The sequence below is a fragment of the Desmodus rotundus genome, chromosome 3 (assembly GCF_022682495.2).
Source record: "Desmodus rotundus isolate HL8 chromosome 3, HLdesRot8A.1, whole genome shotgun sequence".
Taxonomy (NCBI): Eukaryota; Metazoa; Chordata; class Mammalia; order Chiroptera; family Phyllostomidae; genus Desmodus; species Desmodus rotundus.
In genome coordinates this window covers 153,890,157-153,914,336 of record NC_071389.1, presented here as the reverse complement: position 1 = coordinate 153,914,336, position 24,180 = coordinate 153,890,157, and the positions used below count along the sequence as shown (strand labels likewise).

General features: G+C 54.2%; 1 protein-coding gene across 2 annotated transcripts; it reads left to right on the top strand.

Moving 5' to 3' along the window:
• Positions 1-16,244: 16,244 nt before the first annotated feature.
• On the top strand, positions 16,245-21,853 carry AQP2 (aquaporin 2). 2 transcript variants are annotated; one of them, XM_053921509.2, is made up of 4 exons: positions 16,250-16,770; positions 19,781-19,945; positions 20,281-20,361; positions 21,041-21,853. In XM_053921509.2, exons 1-4 carry the CDS (start codon positions 16,411-16,413, stop codon positions 21,248-21,250), a joined length of 816 nt encoding a protein of 271 aa, XP_053777484.1. In that variant the 5' UTR covers positions 16,250-16,410; the 3' UTR covers positions 21,251-21,853. The 2 variants fall into 2 exon arrangements, with proteins under 2 accessions (XP_053777485.1, XP_053777484.1); XM_053921510.1 differs by lacking the exon at positions 20,281-20,361 and having other exon boundaries at positions 16,245-16,770.
• The last annotated feature ends 2,327 nt before the right edge of the window (positions 21,854-24,180 follow it).

Below are 24,180 nucleotides of genomic sequence, written 5' to 3'. Positions count from 1 at the left end.
GTATTTCCTAGAAACAGTTTGAATGTGCTTTCTTTCATCAATCCATGGTAAATATTTATTGATCGCTTACCCTTAAAATCTTCTAATTGGAGTATTACAAACACACATTAAGATGCATGTGTCATCAGGGCGCACACCCTGGGACACCTTTGCCGACTGAACACACCTGTGCAGCCAGAACTCTGATGGAGAGCCAGGATGTGACCCACACCCTAGCACTCTTATCATTCCCTTCCCAGTCACCTCCTTCAAGGATGACTGCCATCCTAGCTTGTGACAGCACAGATCAATTTTATCTGGGTTTGTACTTTATAAAAATAGAATCATACATTATGGACTCTCTTGGCATTTGCTCTTGAATAAACAGATTGGTCAAAGACTCCAGAGGGCAGGAGAGAGGGTGTTCGGTCCTCGTGAGGAATAGGGACCCACACATGTAAAGCGGGGTAAATCATGCGTATGAGGGTCTCTGTGGTCCTTGGGGAGGTGGGGAGGGCAGGCGGCCTGATGGAAAGCTCTCTGGTCTAGGAGTCAGACACTTACGTTCAAATGTGATATCTAGTCCCAGTTTGCTGGGCGGTCTAGGAAAATCTCTTTGCCTCTCTGGACCTCAGTTGCACGCTCTGTGGGGTTGGAGTGGTTAATCGTTTTCCACCTTTTCACCAGCACAGACACCTTCTCTTATCTATTCCCACTCCCACCACGGCCATGGAGGTCATGCTTTGAAAAATGTAGCCGACCGAGCGGAGTGCAGGTAAGTGATGATTAATTTGTTTCCCCATTTCTTGTTAACAGAAGATGAATGAGGCCGACTCGGATCTGCAGCAGATAGCGAGCTGTGCCACCCTGAGTTGACGGAATTCCAAGGAAAACCTGAGGTTCTTTATGGCTGAGTTACTCGATGGAAATGTGCGAGGGAAATGTTCAGAGCCTGGTGCTTCAAAACAAAACAAGCAGCTTGAGAGCCCCCATTCCAGCCTTCATGCAGCCAGGGCCCAGTAAGCACCACCAGGCAGCCAATCACTGATACGCCAAGGGTCTGGGGGTTGCCCAGTTCCCCCTGAAACTGACTGTAGAGTTCTGGAATATGGACCCCATCCCCTCTCAACCTGACCTCAGCCCCCAAACCCACTCTGCACTCTCTACCCTGGGGGAAGGGACCCCTGCCTGGCCACTGCTGGACAAGTCCTGGAGGCCCAGGGCTATCTCCTGTTGCTGCAGGAAACTATGTGGAAACTGCCGATGGCCCTTGAATTCCTGGAGCTCTGTGATAATTGTCCTCTGCCACTCCAGGCAGTCCCCACCGTTTTGGAGAGAACGGCAGTGTTGGTCTCTTCAGGGACGTGGCCCACCTCCTGCTCCAGTAGTGGCTGCTCAGAGCTCAGACTCCACTCCTCACTTCCCTCACGCACCCCCATGGGCTCTGTACGGTCAGTCCCACCCCCATTTCTGTCTATGACCCAAGCAAGGGTGGGATGATGTCTGCTTGAGGAAAGGAATTGTGCTTGGTGGAGGGGAGGAGAACCGCACCCAGAATAAGTCCGGACTGGTCTCGAGCTGGGGGCAGGGAGGGAGGAGGCTTGAGGAGGGTGGGGATGGGTTGGGTTAAAGAGAGCTTCTCAGCAAAGGGGACTCACACAGGGATGTGGGAGTGTAGGCAGAGCTCTATGGAAGGAGGTGTTCTGGGGGGGCAGGGGCGTTGCATCTGGGACAGTCTCCATATGGTATTCTGGGTAGTATGAGGGCGTGCAGGGCACCCATTCAAGAGGGATGAAGTAACTGGAAATTCTCTAGGGTGATGAGTTGGGGAGCGAAGAGGGGTGCAACTAGATGAGGGGTGGGTGCAGGGTGCAATGAGCTGAGTCTGCTGAGAACTTGGGACTTGATGTAAAGACACCCAGAAGCTTTGGCTGGACATGTGAGCATGCCTGGGGCAGATAGCTGGATTGCCTGTGTGGAACAGCCCACCAAGATGACCCATTCCCACTGCCTTCAAGGCAAGCTCCTGGGCCTGTGTGCAGTGAGGTACAGGGGGAATTCAGAGGTAAGGCCTGAGGCGTCACCCTGGGGTAAAAAAAGTGCTTGTCTGCTAGTTGTAAGCTTCTTGAAAGAGAATTCATTTCTGGAACAGCATAACAGGTGAGACGGTGGCCTGGTTACAGGAAGCACCATCCGAGCATGCGCTGTGGCTGGAGCAGCTGTAGAAACTAAGGGGGACCCCTGTGACCCCTGCCCTCAGAGAGCCGACACTGTAGTGGGGAAGGCAGATACGGAAAACTGTAAAGATATAGAGCTTGAGAAAGGCTAGGGTGAGGGCGTGAGAAAGTGCCTGGAGTCAGCTGTGTCTAAATGGCGTTTTTTTGACATATGAAGAGTTCTCCGAGGGACGACGTAGGCATGTACGCAGAGGCTCAAAGATCCTGTGAGAAGTGAAGAAAGTTGTGGGCCCTCTCAGAAGCACACACACACACACACACACATGTGTACGCACATTTCTAAGGCACGGCAATGATTAAGGACATTGAATTCTGGGGCAAAGATGAATCTCAAGGACAAGGACCCCAGCCAGTGTTTAGCCTGTCCTTGGGTAGTGGGTGCAAAAACATGAGCCTTGTAATATGGTGAGCCTGCTGCGGGCGGGGTTGGGGTTCAGCAGGAGCTGCTCCCTGAGACCGAGCTGTGCTGAGGGCGTGGCCGAGGTGGCCCTGGGATGAGGGGCCTGGTGAGAAGGTGATGGTGGTGACACCTGAGATGGTGGGTAGTGGTGGTTTGGATCAAAGTAGGGGTGGGAGTGGTGGTCGTGGTGGAGGCGGCACAGTGTGGAGGTCAAGTGCATTGGTTTCAAAGTCCAGCAGACCTTGATTTGAGCTCTAGGGTTGGTTGTTATCACCTCAAAGATACCCTTGAAGTCAGCCTTGGACAGTGACTTCTGAGGGGCAGGGCGAGTGGGAGGGTCAGCCCTGCCCAGGGAGTGTTCTCAAAGTGAACGTGTCACCCCCTCCCCAACCTAACCCTGCCTAACACAGACAGTGTGGCCTCCGGGGAGGGGGGCAGCTGCATTGTGAAAAGCCTTCCAGGTAATTCTGATCCATCCTGGACACTTTGTCTCTCTGCCCCAGAACAACGGCCCAGAAAGGTCACTGAAAAACGAACAAGACACTCTTCCTCTGAACTAATTAGATCACCTGCAGCTCACCCCAGCCCAGCTCAACCCACTAGCTCAGTCTTTCAGCACGTTTTTAGAGAGCCTCAACACCAGGCCAGGCCCTGGGCCAGGTGTTAGAGACCCCAAACCCAGCTCTTATGCCATCCACACAGGGAAGGCAGGCCAGAGCAGAGACAGGGCAATGCTGTGTCAGCTCTGTGAGCAGGAAAGTCCTGAGTACCCTAGGAACTCTCGGGAAGGGCAGTCTTGGGTCATCAGGGAAGGCTTCCCAGAGGAAGAGTAGTTCGGGGCCAGGAGCCAGCCAGCAGGGTGGAGAGGCCTTTCAGGAAGAAGAAGCCAGAGCCTGGAGGCAGGAGAGAACAGAGAGTTCAGGGAAGTGCAAGTAACCCCAAGTGTGGCCTGCATGGCAAGAAGGGTGGCTGGAGAGACTAGGGGTCAGAGTTCCTCCTATGGGTGGGAGTGGGGGTGTCAGTCTGAGGGAGTTATCTGGTGAGTTGTGGTTACTCTGGGGACTAGATGGAGAGAGGGGTCCCTGGGGTCAGTTGGCTGCTCTGGGGTTCTCAGAAAGAGAAGCTGATGTCTGAATGAAGGGTGTCCGTGGGACCGGCTTCCTCAGAGACACTTCCCCAGTATGGCCGCCCCCGCCCCGCCCCCCAGAGGCCTGCAGAGGGATTGTGTGGGACACCATGTGCGCAGCCTTCACCGTCTGAGCTGTGAGTTCACTCGGCCATCCAGCTTTTCCCCACTTTTCGTCCTCTGCTTCCTCCTCCTTCGTTCCTGCCCCAGTTTTCTCAGTGCCCTGTGACAAGCCTTCAGCATCATCCTTAAACCTCCTCCCCTCTTCCTCACCACCCTGGAAACCCAGCTCTCCTCCTGGTGGCGACAGTCCACGTCTGTTCTCTTCATTAACGTTCTCAAATCCAAAGGCCTCCCCGTCTCCATTTTGGTCTCCCTCCCACAGCCACACCCTGGAGCTTGTCTTTGCTAAAACACCTGCTCTTCTCAAAGCTTAAATTAAACACTCTGCTCCATGGACATGTCCGTCTGTGCTTCTGGTCCCTCATTCCCACCTGCTTGCCCCAGAGTTTCATTCACCTAGACCACCAGCCCCTGTCTCCCCACACTCCAAGACCCTCTGGCCTTCACAGCCTTCCTTCCCTATCCTCCTCCCCCTGCCCCGTTGCCCCTTGTGCTGACCCAGCACCTTGGGCTGCTATACCCCCGGACAGCAGCAAACCACTGGACGTCCTGGCTTCTTTCCTCAACAGGTCTTGTGCACCAACTGCTCCTGCTGGCCCCCTTTCTGTGCTCCATGGCAGTTCTTCCAAATCCTCTCTAGGGCCCTCAGCCCCCACCTCTCCCAATCTCTCTGATCAGCTGAGTTTGCTCCTTATTCACAAAGAAAACAGGAGCCATAAGATGGGCATTCCCTCAAGTTCCTGCCACCTCATTCGTGCCTCTCCTTTCCTCCTTCTGAAACCTGATGGGGACCAGCTCCTACCTCTTCCTTGGGCATGAAGCAGCACCTGTTCTCCCCGCTCCAGCCTCTGTCTCCAACACATCCTTCACCAGCTCCTCCCATAATCATTGAACCCCTCCTGCCCCCGACTCCACCTTACCTCCTACCCACTGCCTCTGGCTTCTGCAACTCCCTGGAACCTGCTCTTACCCAGCCAGAAGCACCTCAATATGAGAACATCAGATCTCGCCTCATCATTTCTCCCACAACTGCTCCTCCTCCAGTGTCCCCATCTCGGTAAAGAGCAGCGGTGCCCAACTACACACAGTCATTCTGTACCCCCCTCCACTTGCACATCCCACCACCCGCCACACCCTGCAAGCCTTCACTTTAATATCCCCAGAATCCATCATTATGTTTGTTACGTGCTAGGCATTTGCCTGCACATTCTTGGCATGTTACTCTCGTTACTTGTTTAACCAGCATTCCTTAGAAAGCTCATCCTGTACAGCGTTGACCTGATTCACGTTCACAATTCCAGTGCAGGCCGTTGCCCCACTTGGTGCGTGACTTCCCTCATCCCAACACCAATAATTGGCCTGAACTTCACCCGGATTGTCCAACTCTGCCTCGCCACCTATGCTGCCCGGGAGTGTGGCTGTTCCTCCTCGTGGCCATCTCTGGCTTCTGCTGGCTTCATGCTGACCCATTAGTGGCGATTATGATGAGGAGTCGCGGCAGCTATGAAAGCTTGATGGCAGCAGTGACAATGATGGGAAAACTATCTGAGATGGGGTGGCGGGGCAGTGAATCCATTAGAATTCCCTTAGGGACATTTATTTATTTATTAATTTATGCGCTCAATAAATATTTATTGAGGGCCTATGTCAGGCACTGAGGTAGACTTTAGGGATACATCAGGGATCAAAAAATAGGCCCATTCCCCTTTCTCTCCAGGAGCGCGTAGTTTAGCAGAGGAGACATTCATCACATAAATGTTGTAACTGTGACCAAGACATGTGTTCCACTGGAATGGCACGTGGCGCTTGAGCATGCAATGGGGAGGCTGGTCCCTCTGAGAAAGTGATGGGTAGCTGAGACCCAAAGACTAAAGACGTGTTAGGTAAGAGAAGAGCCGAGCATCCCAGTCAGAAGGACCAGCATGTGCGAAGGCCCCGGGGGAAGCGGGGGAAACACAGGGGGCGGGAAATCCAGTGTGGGAGGCCTGCACTGCGTTATCTTGTAAAAAGATAACACAAAATTCACCACTTCAACCATCTCAAAGCGTTTTAATTCAGTCACATTCAGTAAATTCACAACATTGTGCAACCTCTACCACTGTCTCGTTCCAGAACATTTCATCACCCCAACAGGAAACCCTGTGCCCATTAAGCAGCCTCTCCCCATTCCTCTCTTTCCTCAGCCCGTGGTGGCCACTCATCTACTTTCTGTCTCTATGGAGTCGCCTACTCTGCATATTTCATATAAATGGGATCACACAGCTTGTGGCCTTTTGTGACTGGCTTCTTTCACTCCGCATGTTTTCGAGATGCATCCACGTTTCACAGCATATATGAGCCCTTCACTCCCTTTTTATGGCTGAACCGTGTTCCGTCGTGTGCACACACCGCCTTTTGCTCACCCAGTCATTGGGCCCTTGGCTTGTCTCCTCCTTTCGCCTGCTGTGAGCGGTGCTGCTGTGAACATGTGTGCATGAGGTTTTGTGTGGACATGGTTTCAGCTCTTCGGATGCACACCCAGCAGGAGAGTTGCAGCGTCGTGCGGTAACTCTGTTTAACTTTGTGAAGAACAGCACACACGTTCCGTTGCTCTCCTTGGACACAACTTTAATTCAAGCTGTGCTGATAAGACGGGTAAGGATGACATCTGTGAGTAAACACTATTTTCTAAAATTTATAATTCATCTCTTCTTTAAAAAAAAAAAAAGAAAGAAAGAAAGAAAGAAAGGATTTTGAGACTTTCCACTCCGGGGGAGGAGTGTGGACAGAGTTCCTGGGGCTCCAGGTGCCGGCGTCTGCTCCTGCGACTTCAGGTGCGGAGATAATAGCGTTTGGGGTTCAGGCTACTCAACGGCTCCTCTCGAGCTTGGCCTCGACCTGAAGGGCACCTCCGCACTGAAGCTTTGATTTTAGACTTCCAGCCAAGATGGAGGCGTAGGTATACACACTGTGCCTCCTCACACAACCAAAAGGACAACAACAATTTAAAAACAAAAAACAACCAGAACTGACAGAAAATCGAACTGTATGGAAGTCCGACGACCAAGGAGATAAGGAAGAAACACTCACCCAGACCGGTAGGAGGGGCGGAGACGGGCAGCCAGGTTGGAGAGGACTCGTGGTAAGGTGGTGGCTGGCGGACCCAGCGAGGTGGTGGACTGTGGAGCGGGGTGGGCAAAGCTGCAGCTGGCTGGCGAGGCAGCAGCTGGTGGACCGGGTGACAGACCGCGCAACCCAGGGCTCCAGCTCAGGGAAATAAACCCTCAAACCACTGATTGAAAACACCCGTGGGGGTTGAGGCAGCAGCGGGAGAAACTCGCAGCCTCACAGGAGAGCTCGTTGTGCCTAGAGCATGCACAAGCCCACCCACTCAGGAACCAGCACCAGAGGGGCCCAATTTGATTGTGGGTAGTGGAGGGAGTGACTGAAATCCAGCGGAGAGTGGAGCAAGTGCCATTGCTCCCTCTCGTCCCCTCCCCCACGTACAGCGTCACAACTCAGCGACCAGCATTACCCCACCCCATGAACACCTAGGGCTCCGCCCCTTTACGTAACAGGTGTGCCAAGACAAAAAAAAAAATATGGCCTAAGTGAAAGAACAGATCAAGGCTCCAGAAAAAATACAACTAAGCAACAAAGAGATAGCCAACCTATCAGATGCACAGTTCAAAACACTGGTAATCAGGATGCTCACAATTGGTTGAATTTGGTCACAAATTAGATGAAAAAATGAAGGCAATGCTAAGAGAAACAAAGGAAAATGTACAGGGAACCAATAGTGATGGGAAGGAAACTGGAACTCAAATCAACGGTGTGGACCAGAAGGGAGAAAGAAACATCCAACCAAAAAAGAATGAAGAAACAAGAATTCAGAAAAATGAGGAGAGGCTTAGGAACCTCCAGGACATCTTTAAACAGTCCAACATCAGAATTTTAGGGGTACCAGAGGGAGAAGAGGAAGAGCAAAAAATTGAAAACTTAATGGAACAAATAACGAAGGAGAACTTCCCCAGTCTGGCAAAGGAAATAGATTTCCAGGAAGTCCAGGAAGCTGAGAGAGTCCCAAAGAAGCTGGACCCAAGGAGGAACACACCAAGACACATCATCATTACATTACCCAATATTAAAGATAAGGAGAGAATCTTAGAAGCAGCAAGAGAAAAGGACACAGTTACCTACAAAGGAGTTCCCATAAAACTGTCAGCTGATTTCTCAAAAGAGACCTTGCAGGCAAGAAGGGGCTGGAAAGAAGTATTCCAAGTCATGAAAGACAAGGACCTCCATCCAAGATTGCTCTATCCAGCAAAGCTTTCATTTAGAATGGAAGGGCAGATAAAGTGCTTCTCAGATAAGGTCAAGTTAAAGGAGTTCATCATCACCAAGCCCTTATTATATGAAATGTTAAAGGGATTTATCTAAGAAAAAGAAGATAAAAAATATGAACAGTAAAAATGACAGCAAACTCACAGTTAATAACAACCACACCTAAAACAAAAACAAAAGCAAACTAAGCAAACAACTAGAACAGGACCACAGAAATGGAGATCACATGGAGGGTTATCAACAGGGGAGTGGTAGGGGGAGAGAGGGGGGAAAGGTACAGAGAGTAAGTAGCATAAATTGTGGGGAGAAAATAGACATGGGGAGAGTAAGAATAGTATAGGAAATGTAGAAGCCAAAGAACTTATATGTATGACCCATGGACATGAACTATAGCGGGGGAATGTGGGAGGGAGGGGGTGTGCAGGATGGAGTGGAGTGAAGGGGGGGAAATGGGACAACTGTACTAGCATAATCAATAAAATATATTTTTTAAAAAAGGATTGTATTTATTTTTAGATAGAGAGGAAGGGAGGGAGAGAGGGAGAAAGGTAATCAATGTGTGTTTGCCTCTCACACACCCTCCACCTGAGACCCAGCCCACAACTCAGGCACGTGCCCTGACTAAGCTGAACCAACAGCCCTTTGGTTTGTAAGCCTGCGCTCAATCCACTGAGCCACACCAGCTGGGGCTCTTCCAGCTCTTTTCACTGAGGTTGTTTAGAGTGGAGGAGAACAGGCTGAGGAGGGGCATGTAACAAACTGCCCCCCACTGTCAGTTCCGCCAGGCCAGGGTCTTTGTCAGTTTTGTCCCCTGATATATCCAAAGCCCAGAACAGTACTTGGCACACAACTGGTGCTCAATAACTATTTGTTGCATGAATAAAAAAATACAATGAACTGTTTCAAGTGCCTTAAAATCCCAAGAAAACAGCCATTCAGCAAGTAGAACCAGAGAGAAAGGGCCACTATCACAGCCAGAAGGCGGGTGGTTAGGTAAGGCCAGGATTTCCCCGAGCCACAGGCCCTCAGCCCTTGAGGAAGCCTGGACTCATGTTTTTGACCACTTGCCATGCACGGGTCCTTTTACATTTGCTCACCCGGAAGCCTGAATGACTTGGGATCCCACAGCCTTGCAGCCTAAGAGGTGGCATTGAGGCCTGCCCCCAGCCCTCTGGACATCCGGGCCTTGCTCTCTTGGTGGGCACAGCAGTCCCTCCATACCAAGGCCTGGATGTGAAGCCAGCCCGAGGGATTCCCAGGGCCCTCAGCAGTGCTGTGGAGAATATCTGTTTTCCCTTCCCCCAGCAGAGGCCGGAGGGAGGGACAGATGGCAGCAGAGCGTGCAAATTGGAGGCTGATATTGAATTGCAGCAAAATGAGCAGAGGATCAGGTGCCCCACCTGGACCCACCCCAGAGAATACCAAGGCCTGGGCTGGTTCTTGTGAGAAGCTGGCAGGCCCAGCCCCAGGCAGAATCATGGTCAGAGAGCAGCGGTCATGAGGCAGGTGGCCGGGCCCACAGGCAGAAAGACACCATTGACTTGACGGAGGCCCTTGCTTCCTGGGCCCTCCGTCCCCGGCCTGGGCATCTCACATGCCACAGAGCGCCTCCTGGGCTCTGGAGGCAGAGCTGGCGGGGTTGGGGTGGGGGGTCAGAACAAGGCTGAGACCCTATCCCAGGACCTGCTTTCAGAGATGGGAGGAGGGATAGGAACACATTCAAATGTCCAAGATTCTGAGTAAATCAGGGAAACCTTCCTGGAGGAGGGTGAAGGGTGTGGGGTTGGGTTGAGATCCAGGAAGCTTTGAGTTCGAATTATGGCTTACATACTTCTTAGCTGTTGGGCCTTGGGCAAACAGTTCACTCTATGAACATTTTTCTGAGCATGTGCTCCATGCCAATCACATGTTAGGTTTTGGGACTACAAGGTTGAACTCAGTATGGTTCCTATCCTCAGAGCTTAAGCAAATCACCCAGGACAGCGTGACCTGTGTTGTCACGGAGTTGAAACAGGGTGCTATGGCGTAGGGGGCAGAAGAGGTAGTGACCAGCCTCACGTCCTTTAGCGCCCCCTTCCCCTAATCCACAAAGTGGGGTCGGTTTGCCCCCACTTCAAAGAGTTGCGATGACTGGTGGAGAAATGCAAGGAGCCGAGCTCGGTGCCTCACACTACAGACATGCAAGGAGAGGCATGCAGCCAACAGGGGCTGAGGACTGGGAGGGACAGGTGGGAAGGACAGGTGGGGCCTCCCAGGTGGGAGGAAGGTGAGCGTGGTGGCATGGGGGAAGAGAGGGACCCTGCGCAGACTCCGAAAAGAGTCCTGCAGGCCACCCAGTTGCTAGAGCCCACGGATGCTGGAGGCAGGTGCTGGGGAGCCAGGGCAGTTCAGCTGCAGCTGTTCTGAGTAGGGAGTCAAACAGGTTTGGGTGACCTTTGCAAGCAAGGTGGTGGGGCAATGCCCACAGCCCTTCCAGCTTGTTACCACTCCTCAGGTATGACCCCAGGTTGGCCTGGCCCTGGCATTCACACCTCCTCTCTCTCCCTGTAGGGTGGAGACACCAGCTCTCCTGGGCCAGCTGGCAAACACTTTCCTCTCTGCCCTCCAGCTCTGCTTCCAGGGTGGGTGGAAGCCCAGGGAGTCATGGGGCCACCAAGTCACCCTCAGCTCCTCAGGGCCTCCAGCCTGGTCAGCCTCCCCTGGGTGGGATGTGGGAGGAAGTCAGGGACTAGGAAGAGCAGTACAGCCTCTTGCAGCTGGTCTCCCCTTCTTCTGGATTCCACAGTGGCTCCCAATTGCCCTCCTGTAAGGAGGCTTTATTAATCTGCAGCCTGGGTTTCCCCATAGAGCAGAATTATCGGGGACCCCATCAGTCCACTCGTCAGACCCTCTCCCTTGTGCCAATGCTTGTGCAGCCTTTTTGGAACTCCAAGCAACAGGGAACTCACTATTCACAAAGCAGGGTTATGAGAAAGGTGTCCCTGCCCCCACCCTGATTCTCAAGCCTAATCCTTTTCAAACGAGGACAAACTTGTCCTTGACCCCTCCTCACCCACCAGTGCACAAATGCACACTCCGTCTCTCTGCCCCAGCTCTGAGATCAACTTCTCTTCCGAATCGGGTCCCTGAGGAACGAGGTCATATGGCTGCAACCTGGAGGTCACAGGGCAGGGTGCAGGTAGGCTTGGAGGGAACAGGCTGTTGTCTTTGCTCATTTATTCACGTGAAAACACTTGCTGAGCACCTGTGCCAGACCCTGTGCTAGGCATGGCGGGCAGGGTGTGCAGTGCTGAGCAAACCCAGACACGTCCCTGCCCTGGGCTCACAGTCCAGAGGTGGAGCCAGGCTCTGAAGAGATAATTACCAGCCTCTGAGTGATACAAAGGGCAAGACCTGCCATTGTTGATATTCCGGGGAGGGAGTGACATTGAGGCGACAGGAAGCCCTCTCCAATGAGAGAGCAATTTTTAAGCCAGGATTGAAAGTGGTCTTTTTCAAACTGTGAGTAGCGACCCATTAACGAGTCATGAAACCAATTTAGTAAAAGGCAAAAGATTTATGAGATCTGAAGAGAAACCAGAGTATGATGAAACCAATTTAGTAGTCCTGACCGTGGTGACCGGAATGACGTGTTTAGTGAAACAGAGTAGAGGAATTTAAAACATCACACTTAGGAAATACTGATCTGAGAAATGTTAGTTTTAGTTCTACCCCTACCTATGTTTCTAACCAGATAATGTTATGGATTAGGATATTAAATGTATTTCTTCCTGCAGATGTTGATCCAAAAGGTTTGAAACTCACCGGCCTGATGTTTGAGGGAGAATTACCCACGAGAAAATGGCAGTGATACATCTACCAGGCGGAGGGAGCAGCACCTGTCCTGGCCTGCAGAGGGAGGGGGTGGGAAGAGGACTCACCAAGCCCAAGGCCTGCGCCCACCTGTGGGCAGTGGGGAGCTGTGGGAGGTTAGGTGAGCTCCCATCTTCTTGGTCCCTGGGTCTCACCACAGGGGTACAAGGGAGAATGCAAGAAGCTGTCTCTTCCACTCCCCCCCAAACCGGAGCCTGGACCTTCACCCTTCGCTGCCTGCACCGGACCTCCACTGTCAGAACGGCCTGTCCTCTGAGCTGGGGTTGAGAGGTCAAAGTCAGCCAGCCACCTGGGGGAGATTTCTGGGTCAGACAGGCCGGCTATGAATACAACCTGTATTCATAGGTTGTCTCTGCCGCTCACCAGCCCTGCGGTCTTGGGAACCCTTCATACTCCCTGTGCCTCAGTTTCCTCCTGTATAGAATGCGGCTAAGACCACTCCTCCCCCAAAGTCCTTGTGAGGATTTTGTTTGAAGCTCAGATGTCCCCAGGCCTTTAGTCCTCTGGGCTCCCCCTTTGTTTGCACAGAGAACAGTGTTGCCAGATTTAGCAAATAAAAATACAGGACATCCGGTTAACCTTCGATTTCAATTTTTCAGTATAAGTATATCCCACATATTTTACTCATGCTAAAATTTGTATGATTTATCTGAAATTCAAATCGACCTGGGCATCCGGTGTTTTATCTGGCACCCTACACAGAAACCCGACGGCTTGCGCTCTGTCCCGGGGCTGCACGGATCCCACACCCTGAGAGGCTTCTCGGGCCTCTCCCGCCCCTCCCACCAGCTGCTGCCCGAGTGTGCTCGCTTCGGTCCTCTTCACCCGGCTGTGGATCTGCCCTGTCCCTTCTCCCTCATTCCCCAGTGTCCCCGCCTCCAGGCTGCGGTGTGTGACCCCCTTTGAGCGACCTTGTGGGGAGCATGCAGAGCATCCGCAGCTCCGCTCAGAGCAGGAGACACACCCGCCTCAGCCGCCAGACTGCACGGCCCGAGTCCCCCCACCGTGAGCCCTCCGGCGGCCTCCTCCCTGGCCCAGCTCTGGTCCCGCCTCTGCTTGTCCAGGGGCTCGGCCCCCTCCTTCCAGGCCCCAGCAGACATCACCCAAATCCTTATTTTTTGTGTTATCGTTCAGAGTCCTTTAGCATTCTTCCTCACTCCTTTCCCATCTCGATTATTTCAGGAGGTAATGCGGGGACTCACGTTCACAACCCAGAGCCCTCTTTCTCCCCAGAGAATTAGAACTCCCGGGGCTCTAATTCTGACTGGCAAAAAACTCTGGGGACGACGGTGGAGAGCCTCGGGAGCCATGGTGCAGAACCGCGCTCCCGCTGGCTCCGAGGGGGGCCTGTGTAGGAAAACCCCGCGGACCGAGTCAAAATGGGACTTGGGGCAGTTGGACTCTGAGCGTGAGGAAATTTTAGGGCTGCAGTTGACCTTTGAACCACACGAGGATCAGGGGTGCCAGCCCCCTGTGCCGTGGAAAACCCAAGTGTAACTTTTCACTCACCCAAAACTTAACTACAAATGGTCCAACACCCACCGGAAGCCTTGCTGATGGCATAAACAGTCCATTCACACAGAGTTTGTATGTTGTATGTGTTACATACTGTATTCTAACGATGAAATAAAGAAAATGTTATCAAGAAAACCATAAAAGAGAGAAAATCCATTTACAGCAATCATTGAAAAGAGTCCACATATACGCGAACCCCTGAAGTTCGAACCCCCATTCTTCAGGGTCAACTGTACATTAGCCGGTCTGTTTTGCTATAATTTCCTTTTTTATGCACACGCAAGAGAGATTTTGACTTAAAAAACGGATATCTAAATAAATCAAAAAGACTTCTTTTAATAAATACAAAATAAACATAGGTAAAAAAACCCCACTTTCAGGTCATTTTCCTTTCCTCGCTTTTGAAGTTGTTTTTATTTGTTAAAAGTACCACCCTAACCATTTGAAGCGCACAGTTCAATGGCATTAAGTGCATTCACACCGTCGTGCAGCCTTTACCCCATCCCTCTCCGGAAGCAAGTCTGCCGTACTCTCCTTAGTAGCATCACGCAATTGCTGGCACCTTGGACCTCAGAAAGACACCACTCAGTGGTCACTGGAGATAAAATGTGGTAGAGCATCATCCCGATACGCCAAGGTCATGGGTTTGAACTCCAGTCCGGGCACATACAAGAAACAGCTAATGAATGCATAAATAAGTGGAACAACAGATGAATGTTTCTCTTTCCCTCTCAAATCAATAAATTAAAAAAATAATAAAGTAAAAAACGTGGCCCCCCCCTTGGGGAACTCCACTACCAGCCGGAAGCAGGGCTTGAACCCTGTGGTTTTGACAGGACCACCTTCTTTCTCCCTTGGCTCAAAGGCAAAGGGTAAGGACCCGGTCGTGACTGGCACCCTCCCCTCCGGCCACACTTGGGCCCAGGAGGCAGGGGTGAAGGGAGGGGCATCTTTATTCAGGATACAGTTGAGCATCTACTTGTTGTCAGGCACTATTCTAGGCACTGGAAATATACCAGAGAACGAACTCCAGAAGAATTACTGATTTTTTTTAGCTTCCATTTCATTTCGGTCATTTTCTTCCTTCCCCTCCTCCTTCTCTTTCCCCGCCTCCTCATTAACAGGATTCACTAGTCCCAGTGTATACTTGGATGATGCATTCTCAATTGCAAAATATTTCCCATCCATTATCTTGCTCCATCCTCGAAACAACCTTGTGGGGTGGCCATCATTACTCCCATTTTCCAAACAAGGAAACTGAGGCTTGGTGTGTGACTTGGCAGTGCAGGGCATGGTAGAATGCTCTGGCTCAGATCGGGCTCCAGTCCCACTCAGCCACTAACCTGCTGGACCTCCTTAGATGAGTCACTCACCCACCCTCCAGGCCTCAAGGTCCCCCCGTGAGACATCGTAATGTGCTCTGCTCTACAGTCTGCCATCTGCCCAGATTCCCATTCCTGGGACCGTAACTCGCCCGGGGATGTGCAGCTCAGGAGGTAGAGCAGGGCACAGAAGCTAGTGCTCTTGACTCCATTCTGAGACTGACCCTGCCTTTGCTTCCTGGGGGACAGGAGCAGGGCTGGAGGGGTTAAGGAAGGGCAGGGTGCTGGGCCCAGGACTCCCAGACCTAAATGCCTCTTAGACTCTGGGCTGGAGCAGCACCGATGGCAGGAAGTGGCCTTGCCCAGTGTCGCAGCCTCTGTGAGCCCGCACAACTCACCAGCTCACTGACATGTCCTCCCCCAGAGCCCCGTGTGGCCCTGAGCTCCAGGGGGTGCCGGGAGTCTGTCACAGTTTCCGGAACCCTAACCTGTGAGTGTGGGGAGACATCATCTCCTTCCCAGTATAAATAATACTATTAATAATAGCAGATATTAATCGATGACGGATGGTAGGCCAGACACTGCTTTGAGTACCCTGTGCACGTTATTTTATTTAATCCAAACCCCAATCTGATGAGGTGGGTTTATTATCCCCTTTTTACAGAGATGGACAAGAAGGGGCTCACAAAGATTACTGAGGGTGATGCAGCGGCCTCAACCCCAGGATGACCCCATCGGGCAGAGCCAGGGTCTCACTGCCACGGGAACCGCCCCCGCCTCCTGGCCACAGCAGCTGCCGTGTGGCTGGGGTTCTAGGGAGGAGGTGAAGCTTAACGACTTATGGGTGATCGACTGCAAGAAAGCAAGCACAGAGGAGACACGAAGGCTTCAGGCCCTCGAAGATTTGCGTCACAAGCCAACCAGTTGTTTTCCATCCCTTCAAGAAGAAATAATTGGAGGTCAGACAGAGGGAAAACTTCTCAGTCACTAGAAGAGGTAGCATTGACATCCTCTCTCCTGGTCAGTTTTGGATGAAGCGTTGCCCCTGCTTCGGCCAACAGTTTGAGTCAGAGAGAGGGGCTTTGGCACAACCTCCTACAGAACCCCCATTCACAGAGCCTGTGGGGGTTGGGGGAGGCCCTGGGGCAACATCCCCGGGGTAACCAAGGGAACAAGCACCGAAAACCAAGGGAGTCAGTCCTTATCTAGAGTTCATTAATGGGGAACATTAGTCAGCTGTGAAGGCCAAGATGGGGTGATAGGCATGTGGTGGGCAGAGGTGGGAAGTGGGGGCAGGGGGAAGCCACAGGGGAGAGGAGGTACTGGTCTAAACTCCACCTCTGCCCCACGTGTCCAAATGCAGGATGGAAGGGCCCTGTAAATGCCTGTGGCGCAGACTTCCCAGAGTCCCAGAGAGAGAGAGACAGAGAGAGAGAGGGAGGGAGAGAGGGAGACGCCTGCAAGCCTCCGGCCCCTGAGACAGCTGGGCAAGCCCAAGAAAAGCTCCACAGCATGTGGGAGCTCCGGTCCATAGCCTTCTCCAGGGCCGTGTTTGCAGAGTTCCTGGCGACGCTCCTCTTCGTCTTCTTTGGCCTGGGCTCAGCCCTCAACTGGCCACAGGCCCTGCCCTCTGTGCTGCAGATCGCCTTGGCCTTCGGCCTGGCTATCGGCACCCTGGTGCAGGCTCTGGGTCACGTCAGCGGGGCCCACATCAACCCCGCCGTGACTGTGGCCTGCCTGGTGGGCTGCCACGTCTCCTTTCTCCGAGCTGCCTTCTATGTGGCTGCCCAGCTGCTGGGGGCCGTGGCAGGAGCTGCTTTGCTCCACGAGATCACACCAGTAAACATCCGAGGGGACCTGGCTATCAACGCAGTGAGTAGCCAGAGCTTCCTCTCTTCCACAGGGCAGATCCTGGGGAATCCCGTGTAAAGGATGAGATGGGAGGGAACAGATTTGGGTGAGGGTCTGCATGCAGTGGGGTGGGGGGTGCTGGAGGGGGAGAGGTGCCGGGACTAGGAACGGGGCTGCTGTAGGAGAAGCAGGTGCAAAGAACAATAGTGCCAGAGCTGAAGCAGACACACAGGTCTGCTGGTACCTCCTGCCCTGAGTCTCGTGGAGGACCACCAGCATCAAGGTTTCTGTCGGACTTAAAGCCCGCATTTCAGCGGGGACTGGGCTAGAAGTCCGCAGACAACAGGCTGCAAAGTACACCGGCTTTCCGAGCAGGAGGGAAGCTCAGAGTGAGTCTTCTAGAGGGAAAAAGGACCCAACTTTTCTTCAGCGTCCACCGTGTGCAGGCCTCACGGTAGCATTCCTCTCGAGCCTCACACTGACACCTCGCAGCAGCCCTTCGAGGTAGGGATGGGGATACCCTTTCTTTAGAATATGGAAATCGAGGCACAGAGAGGGGACGTGCCAGAGCCAGGCTTCAAACCCAGGCTGGACCGTAAAACCCACGATTCCCAACCTGAGCCATCATCTAAGCTTCTTTCGCAAACAAGGAAACTGAAGCCCAGAGAAGGGAAGTACGGGCCAGAAGTTCTACAGTGTGTCCCTACCAGAGAAAGTACTAGGACCCAGGGCAAAGCGGAAGGGGCACTGTCTCTCCAGATACTGGAGCCCGTGGGCTAACCGCTGATTTCAGGAGCAGTGGCTAACGCGGCACCTTGGGTGCTGTGGGAGCTGAGGGTGATGCTGTGCACCCCCTTCGCCGCTACATACCCCTACCCTCCCCTCTCTTGGGTCTGTGCAAGGCCTGGCATGGGAGGCGTGGGTGGGGAGGGACGGTCAGTGTGCCCTCAGCAGAGCTCTCACCCCAGCCCCCAGCCCGAGCCCAGACAGCAGGTGCCTCTTTCACGCCTCAGTTGCCTGCATTTCTTGGCCTGCTATGTTCCTGGGCCACGAGATAAGTGCTCTGATGTCTCTGGCGTGTCCTGCAGTCTCCGTGGCCGCTGCCTCCTCCTCCGCATGGGCAGCCCTTTCCCACATGAGGGGCAGAGTGTCCCAACTGCGGCACTTCTCTCTTCTTCCAAATGGAAAATGTGATGAGGCTGGGGACTCGGGGCTGAGAAAAGGCTAGAGTCACCCTGACAGGGGACAGACTGAGGAGTGTGACCATTTCCACTGAGAACAAAATTAGTTAAGTTGGCAGCAAGGAGACACTGAGTTAGATTGAAAAAGGAACTTCCTCAGAGCACAGTCAAGAAAGTCTCGGAATGTGACTGGGGAATGTCCTCTACAAGCAAGGCCATGGGATTGCTAAGGGGACATGGGGACATTCAGTCCTCCATCATTTTACAGTTGACTGGAGCCCCCAGAACAGAAGGTTCCCTCAAGTTATTGCTCATCATTTACTATGTTGAGTAACTGAGGAGAACTCTGCCTGGCTAGAGGGGGCAGCAGAGGGGCTGAATTACCCTGAGGCTCAAGGGTGCCCGGTGACTTTAAGGTTGTCCCAGGTGTCCTCCGAGGTCCCTAGAAAGGCCAGCTTGGCTGCTGGAAAGTCACCATTGACGTGCACCTGCTCCGTGCCAGATATCACCTCACCCTTGGTAAAACGCCGTGTGGTGAGCTCTGTGACCCTCCACCACGGGTGGTAAATTTAGGCTCAGCATTCAACTGATGCAAGTCACAGAGCCAGTAAGTGTCGGCGCCTGGAAACGGACCAGAGCTGGCCGACACCAAACCCGCGTCCACGCTGTCTCCCTTCGAGCAGCCATTCTCCAGCAGGAACGGGGCTGGGGCTCTCTGCCTTTGACATCTCCAGTCCTCACACAGTCCTCCGGCATTTTGTTATCCCCACCTTACAGGTGAACAAACTAAGGCTGAAGTACATAGGCGCCCACGGTCAGTCAGAGGCCTCCAAAGCTCTTTTCACGGTCCCCCACTAGAGGCTCTGACTTTGGATCACAGGGGATTGAGGTTAGACCCCAGGGAGACCCAAGAGTGACAGCTCAATGGCTAGGATCCAGGGGTGGGGGCTCAGGGCCTAAAGAAGGAGCGTGGGAGGCGAGAGCTATTACAGCTCCACCCGGTTCAGTGCCCAGCCCCAGAGGGCAAGGTGTAGGGCACAGGATGACAAAACCCAGAGAGAAATCCAGTGCTGGGTGTGGGCCAGTCATGAAATTACCTCTTTGCTTAGCCCCAAGTTCTCTCATTACCCAAAGCAGGGTCTGCTGGGACCTCGGGGACCCCGTATGGGCATGGAGGCATCTCAGTGTAGGGCTCCAGCACCCCAGCAACCCCACCTCAACCTCCACGGGATGAGCAGGGGGCAAATCCACAGGGCAAAATTGAGGCCTGAAACACAGTGGGGAAGAAGCAAAGGTTAGAGGAACGAGTAATATGCTAGACTTGTGGGGGAGGGGACACACTAGGAGCATCCCAGACCCAAGTCCCTAGACCTGTTCCTGGGAGCCCTTTGACCACAAGAAGGAAGACAATAAGCTTCTTGTTATACAAGTACCTTATGGCCTAGGGAGAGAGGAAGGCCTCCCAGTTACCTGGCCTAAAGCTTCCTGCTGTATTCAAAACCTCTTTCCTTCTTGCTCTTCAGAAAACAGAAATTTTGGACTCAGCATCTTTTTTTGCTCACACTGTACGTACATAACCGTAGCCCCCAAGTCTAATGAGCTATGGAGTCAGTTTTCCCACCTCTGGCTGGGGAACCACCGGTAGTCTTGGGGTCCAACCCTCTGCCTTTGGGCCACGGGCCTAGGAAGAAACTGTCAATAGTTTGGACCAAGGTGGCTGCTGAGCCGGGGCGTTCTGGCTCCCAGCCGGCCCGGAGCCTCTCTGGGGTCTTGGCTGTAGGTGGCCATGAAGACCAGCCAGTAAGGGGAGTACATTCACTGTTTCCCCTCCCACCCCTCTCTGTCCCCAGCTTCACAACAACGCGACAGCTGGCCAGGCCGTGACTGTGGAGCTCTTCCTGACCCTGCAGCTGGTGCTCTGCATCTTTGCCTCCACAGATGAGCGCCGGGGAGACAGCCCGGGCAGCCCTGCCCTATCCATTGGCCTGTCTGTGGCCCTGGGCCACCTTCTGGGGGTAAGTCAGGGCCACTGGTTCCAGCCTCCCTGGACACACACTCTCCCCCAGAGAAACAGACCCACGGACCACTCTGGAGACAGATGCACAGAGACCCCCGGAAGGACAGATACAGACTCCCAGGAGGTACAGACACACTCCAGAGGGTTTGACTATCACTACCCCAAAGGGACAGATACCACACCAGCCTCAAAGGAATCCGGAGCCTTGTAAATATCACATGAACTTGACTGTCAGCGGCGTGGACTCCCTTTAGGTTGAGGCCAAGCACTGGCAGGGCGCGCGAGGCCTCCCTGCCCGCCCTCACGCCCCTCCCCGCCCCGACCCCGCTGTAGATCTACTACACCGGCTGCTCCATGAACCCGGCGCGCTCCCTGGCTCCGGCCGTGGTCACCGGCAAATTCGATGATCACTGGGTAAGCCCAAACCGCCCTGCCTGTCCTCCCCTCCCCCAGAAACCCAGCTCGGCCGGGGCTGCCTGGAACGGAGTGGGGCGGGGGCTCCGCACGCCCTCCGCGCTCTGCTCCCCGCGTCCCAGAGCAGCCCCGGGCTCCCATGCAGGCCTGCTGCCCACACTCAGTTTCCACATCTGTGAGCGAGGACAGTGGCAGTTGTGGCCCCACTGGCTTTGGGGAAGGATTATTAAGGGAGGTTCCTGGTGTAAAGCAGAATTTGCAGTGCCTTAGAACTCGATAAACGGTAATATTATGCTAGCTAACACTTACATATTTTTATTTAGCACTTACTGGTGCTTAGTATGTGCAGGCCTCATTCCAAGCGCTTTACAAACACCAGCTCGTTTAGTTGTGACAACCGCGCCAGGCGGCCGGCGTTACCGTGGCGGAGGCGAACGGGCGGGGACGGGGGACCCGCGTCGCCCCGGCCTCCCGCCGGACGACTCGCGCTCAGCCCCGGGCTCGCGAGCCCTCCGCAGCCGCCCGCGTCGTGCCCTCGAGCTCCGCGACAGGCACGTTCTACGCGTGCGAGGCCCTGTCCCCACCAGAGGTGGCGCGGGCCGCGGGGCCGGACGCTCGCGGGGAGCCCGCCCCCCCGCCGGTGCCCGCGCCCGCGCCAGCTGCCCTGCCGCCCCCGCAGGTCTTCTGGATCGGACCCCTGGTCGGCGCCATCTTGGGCTCCCTGCTCTACAACTACGTGCTGTTCCCGTCCTCCAAGAGCCTGTCGGAGCGCCTGGCCGTGCTGAAGGGGCTGGAGCCGGACACCGACTGGGAGGAGCGCGAGGTGCGGCGGCGGCAGTCGGTGGAGCTGCACTCGCCGCAGAGCCTCCCCCGGGGCAGCAAGGCCTAAGCGCCCCCAGCCCAGCCCCGACGGCCCGGCCTCGGGCCCAGGGCAGCTCGGGCCCGGGCTCCGGGGACACCCGTCACCCCCTGCCGGCCCGGCCGGAGGCAGCAGGGCCCGCCCGCCCCTCCTCTTCCCGCGTGCGAAGTGGTCCCCAAGGCAGAGCAGCTGCTTCCAGGACGTGCGGACCTGGCCAGGGTAGCGGGGCTGGTGGGGAGCCTGGCAGAGCCCTCCCTGTGCAGAGGCTGCAGGCTGGAGAGTAGTCGACCTCCCATGGCTCCTCGCAGGGAGCTGGGGACCCGGGGACACAGCTGGGGAAGGAGGGCGGCTGAGCGCCAGAGGAAGATTCTGGAGAGCCTGTCCCCAGGAGTGGGTGCAGTTGGGAGGGAAGTATACAGACCCCGCCTTGGGGGCGTCTGGGAGTGGGTTTTCCAAGTGTGCAAATGTGTGTTCATTCCCAAGTGCCTCGCTGTCCCAACTGCAGTGTTGTGCATGCTTCTGAGTGTGAACGGGTGTGCCTGTGGTGGTGCAAGTATGTGCTGACTGGTGACCTCTCACTTTCCCTTTGACCCCTTCCTCCCCCACTGCAATAAATCTGCTTCCTCTGCTATGGATGAGTCCTTGCGGCCATCATCCTTAGGAGTGTGTGCTCCCGGGAGAGGGGCAGGGTCTGGAGGCCGCTTTGAGCAGGCTGACCATGAGGACCTGATTCCCCTACTCTGCCCCTCCTGGAAAATTCCCCCACGCTGCAGCACTGGGCGGGCCGACTTGTCAGGACCCAGGCTGGAGGCAGAGAGCTATCAACTACAGACCAGCTCCCCCAGAAGTGGCCTTTGGAAGACAGGAAAAATTGGGTGGCCAAGGGCCTCCTTTCTGCACCCAGGGAGGACCTCTGCGAAGGAGGAAGCGAGTATGTGTGTGTGTGCGTGTGTGCAGGGGACCCCCATCTCCGGGGAACTCCACACTTAGAGATTAGCCTCCCACTGTGAGGGAGAAAACAAAAGCTCTTTGTGGGCCCCTGGCTTTTGTCTTGGGGGTGGGGGAGATTTGCAACTAGACACTTTCTTGAAAGGAGACACTCTGTTTCACAAGTGAGCCCTCTCACCCAGCACGCACCTATGGCTGGGCAAGGCGCTTTGGCATGCACGCAACCGCAGCACCAGGCAACACCCCCCACCCCCCACCCCGTCACACATCCCAACGCAGGCCCCCCTCCCCAGGCAGCAGCTCTTCCACCCCAGGAGCCTCTCCTCCCCTCCACCCCTCCTCAGCTCCACCGCCGGACAGTTACTATGGCAAAAGCAGCCCAGCACTCCCACACCAGAGAAAGGAAATGACTTGTCCAGGCAGAGGCAGGTCTGTGCTTAGAGCCTGAGCTTTTAAATTTCCGGGCCAGTGCATTGGTTCTCAAATGAGATTAACTGGGATCAAGTGAGATGATGCATGTAAAGATGCTATGTGAACTGTAATTCCTCATACCATGATCAGTCAGTGTTGAAATCATTTCATTATTTCTGCTTCCTGGGGCTAGAATGAAGAAGGGCTCTACTCTCCGCCTCTCTTACCTCCTTTAGGTGGTAGTCAGAGCAAAGGGGAGCCCTGGGAACCGCAAGGTGCAGACAGAAGGACATGGGCTTGGGTCTGGCCCCTTCCTGGTCCAGCCTCTTAACCTCTCCTGACCTGGGTGCACCCTAGCTGTTCTCTCCTTTCTTTCCTCCCACCACCCAGACCATCCATCCCCCCCTCCCTCTCCAGCCTGCTGCATAGCTAACCTAAGAGTCACACCTTGAGACCCCTCTGCATGCTCTCTGCTGCCTGCATGCTTTCAAAGCTTTTCTCTGTATCGGCACCGAGCGCCCACTGTGCACTGGAGTCTCCAGCCCCTTCCTGCCCTCTTCTCTCTTCAGAGATGGACTGAGTGTGGGGAACATTTGTGTTATTGTGCACACCTCTGCCTTTGTCTTTTTTTGTCTCCCTTTGGGGTCAGAAGAAGAGGCTGCCCTGGGTCTTACGTGCTGTGGAGATGATTCTCCCAAAAGCCCAGGAAGTCTGGTGACAGCCACCTGGCCTCACTCCTGGGGGAAGGGTCAAGTTAGAGACCAAAGTAACCTCCAAGAGAGTACTCCAGTGGCTGAGTGTCCTTGCTGTAGAAGTTCAAAGACAGCAGCGCACTGAGCTGCGAGCCAAGCCTAGATGTGTATTAGGCACCTCACCTCAACAGATCCCTTTAGAATTTGCCAAGAATTTATCTGTTCCACTTCCTGGATTTCATCTCCCCCAGAACTAAGCACGAGATCCCCACATTTAGCCCTGATTGCCCAGATTGGGGTCCCTAAGGTCAGAGGTCAAAGCAGGATTCAAATGATGGAGGTGGACAGAACGGACACCTATTGAGCATCTCTTGTGTCCCAGCCTCTGTGCCGGGCGCTTTACACGCATGAGCTCACTTAACCTTCCTAGACGTTCAGGCAGGTGAGGGAAGGACAGCAGCCCCTTATCCCAACCTTGTGAGGCAGGCAGAGCAATACAGTCACTTGCCGAGTAATGCCTTTACGGTTAACAACCTACCACGTATGTGATGGTGGTCCCAGGTCCCGTAATATTATAATGAAGCTGGAAATTCCTGTCATCTAGTGACAACCGTAGCCGTGGTGACATGGGAGCATCATAACGCGTAGCACAGCGCATTACTCCCGTGTCTGTGGTGGTGCTGGTGTCAGCAAACCTGCTGTGCCGCCAGTCGTGTAAATGGACGTCACATACAGTTACTGAGTTTGTGGAAGCGACGCGCTACGATGTTCGCACTAAGGCGAAAGTGCCCAGCGACGCCTTTCTCAGAACACATGGCCATTGTTAAGTGGGACGTGACCGCACTGTTCTTCCCGTTTTATAAATTAATAAACTGGAGCTAAGAGACTGGTCTAAAGCCCCACGGCTCT

What these genes read in the sequence shown, in the direction of transcription:
- AQP2 (XM_053921509.2), top strand. Translation starts at nt 16,411, where the DNA reads ATGTGGGAGCTCCGGTCCATAGCCTTCTCCAGGGCCGTGTTTGCAGAG. An exon ending in CCCTGGGCCACCTTCTGGGG is followed by an intron (nt 19,946 to 20,280) that starts GTAAGTCAGGGC and finishes ACCCCGCTGTAG; the next exon opens with ATCTACTACACCGGCTGCTC. An exon ending in GCAAATTCGATGATCACTGG is followed by an intron (nt 20,362 to 21,040) that starts GTAAGCCCAAAC and finishes CCGCCCCCGCAG; the next exon opens with GTCTTCTGGATCGGACCCCT.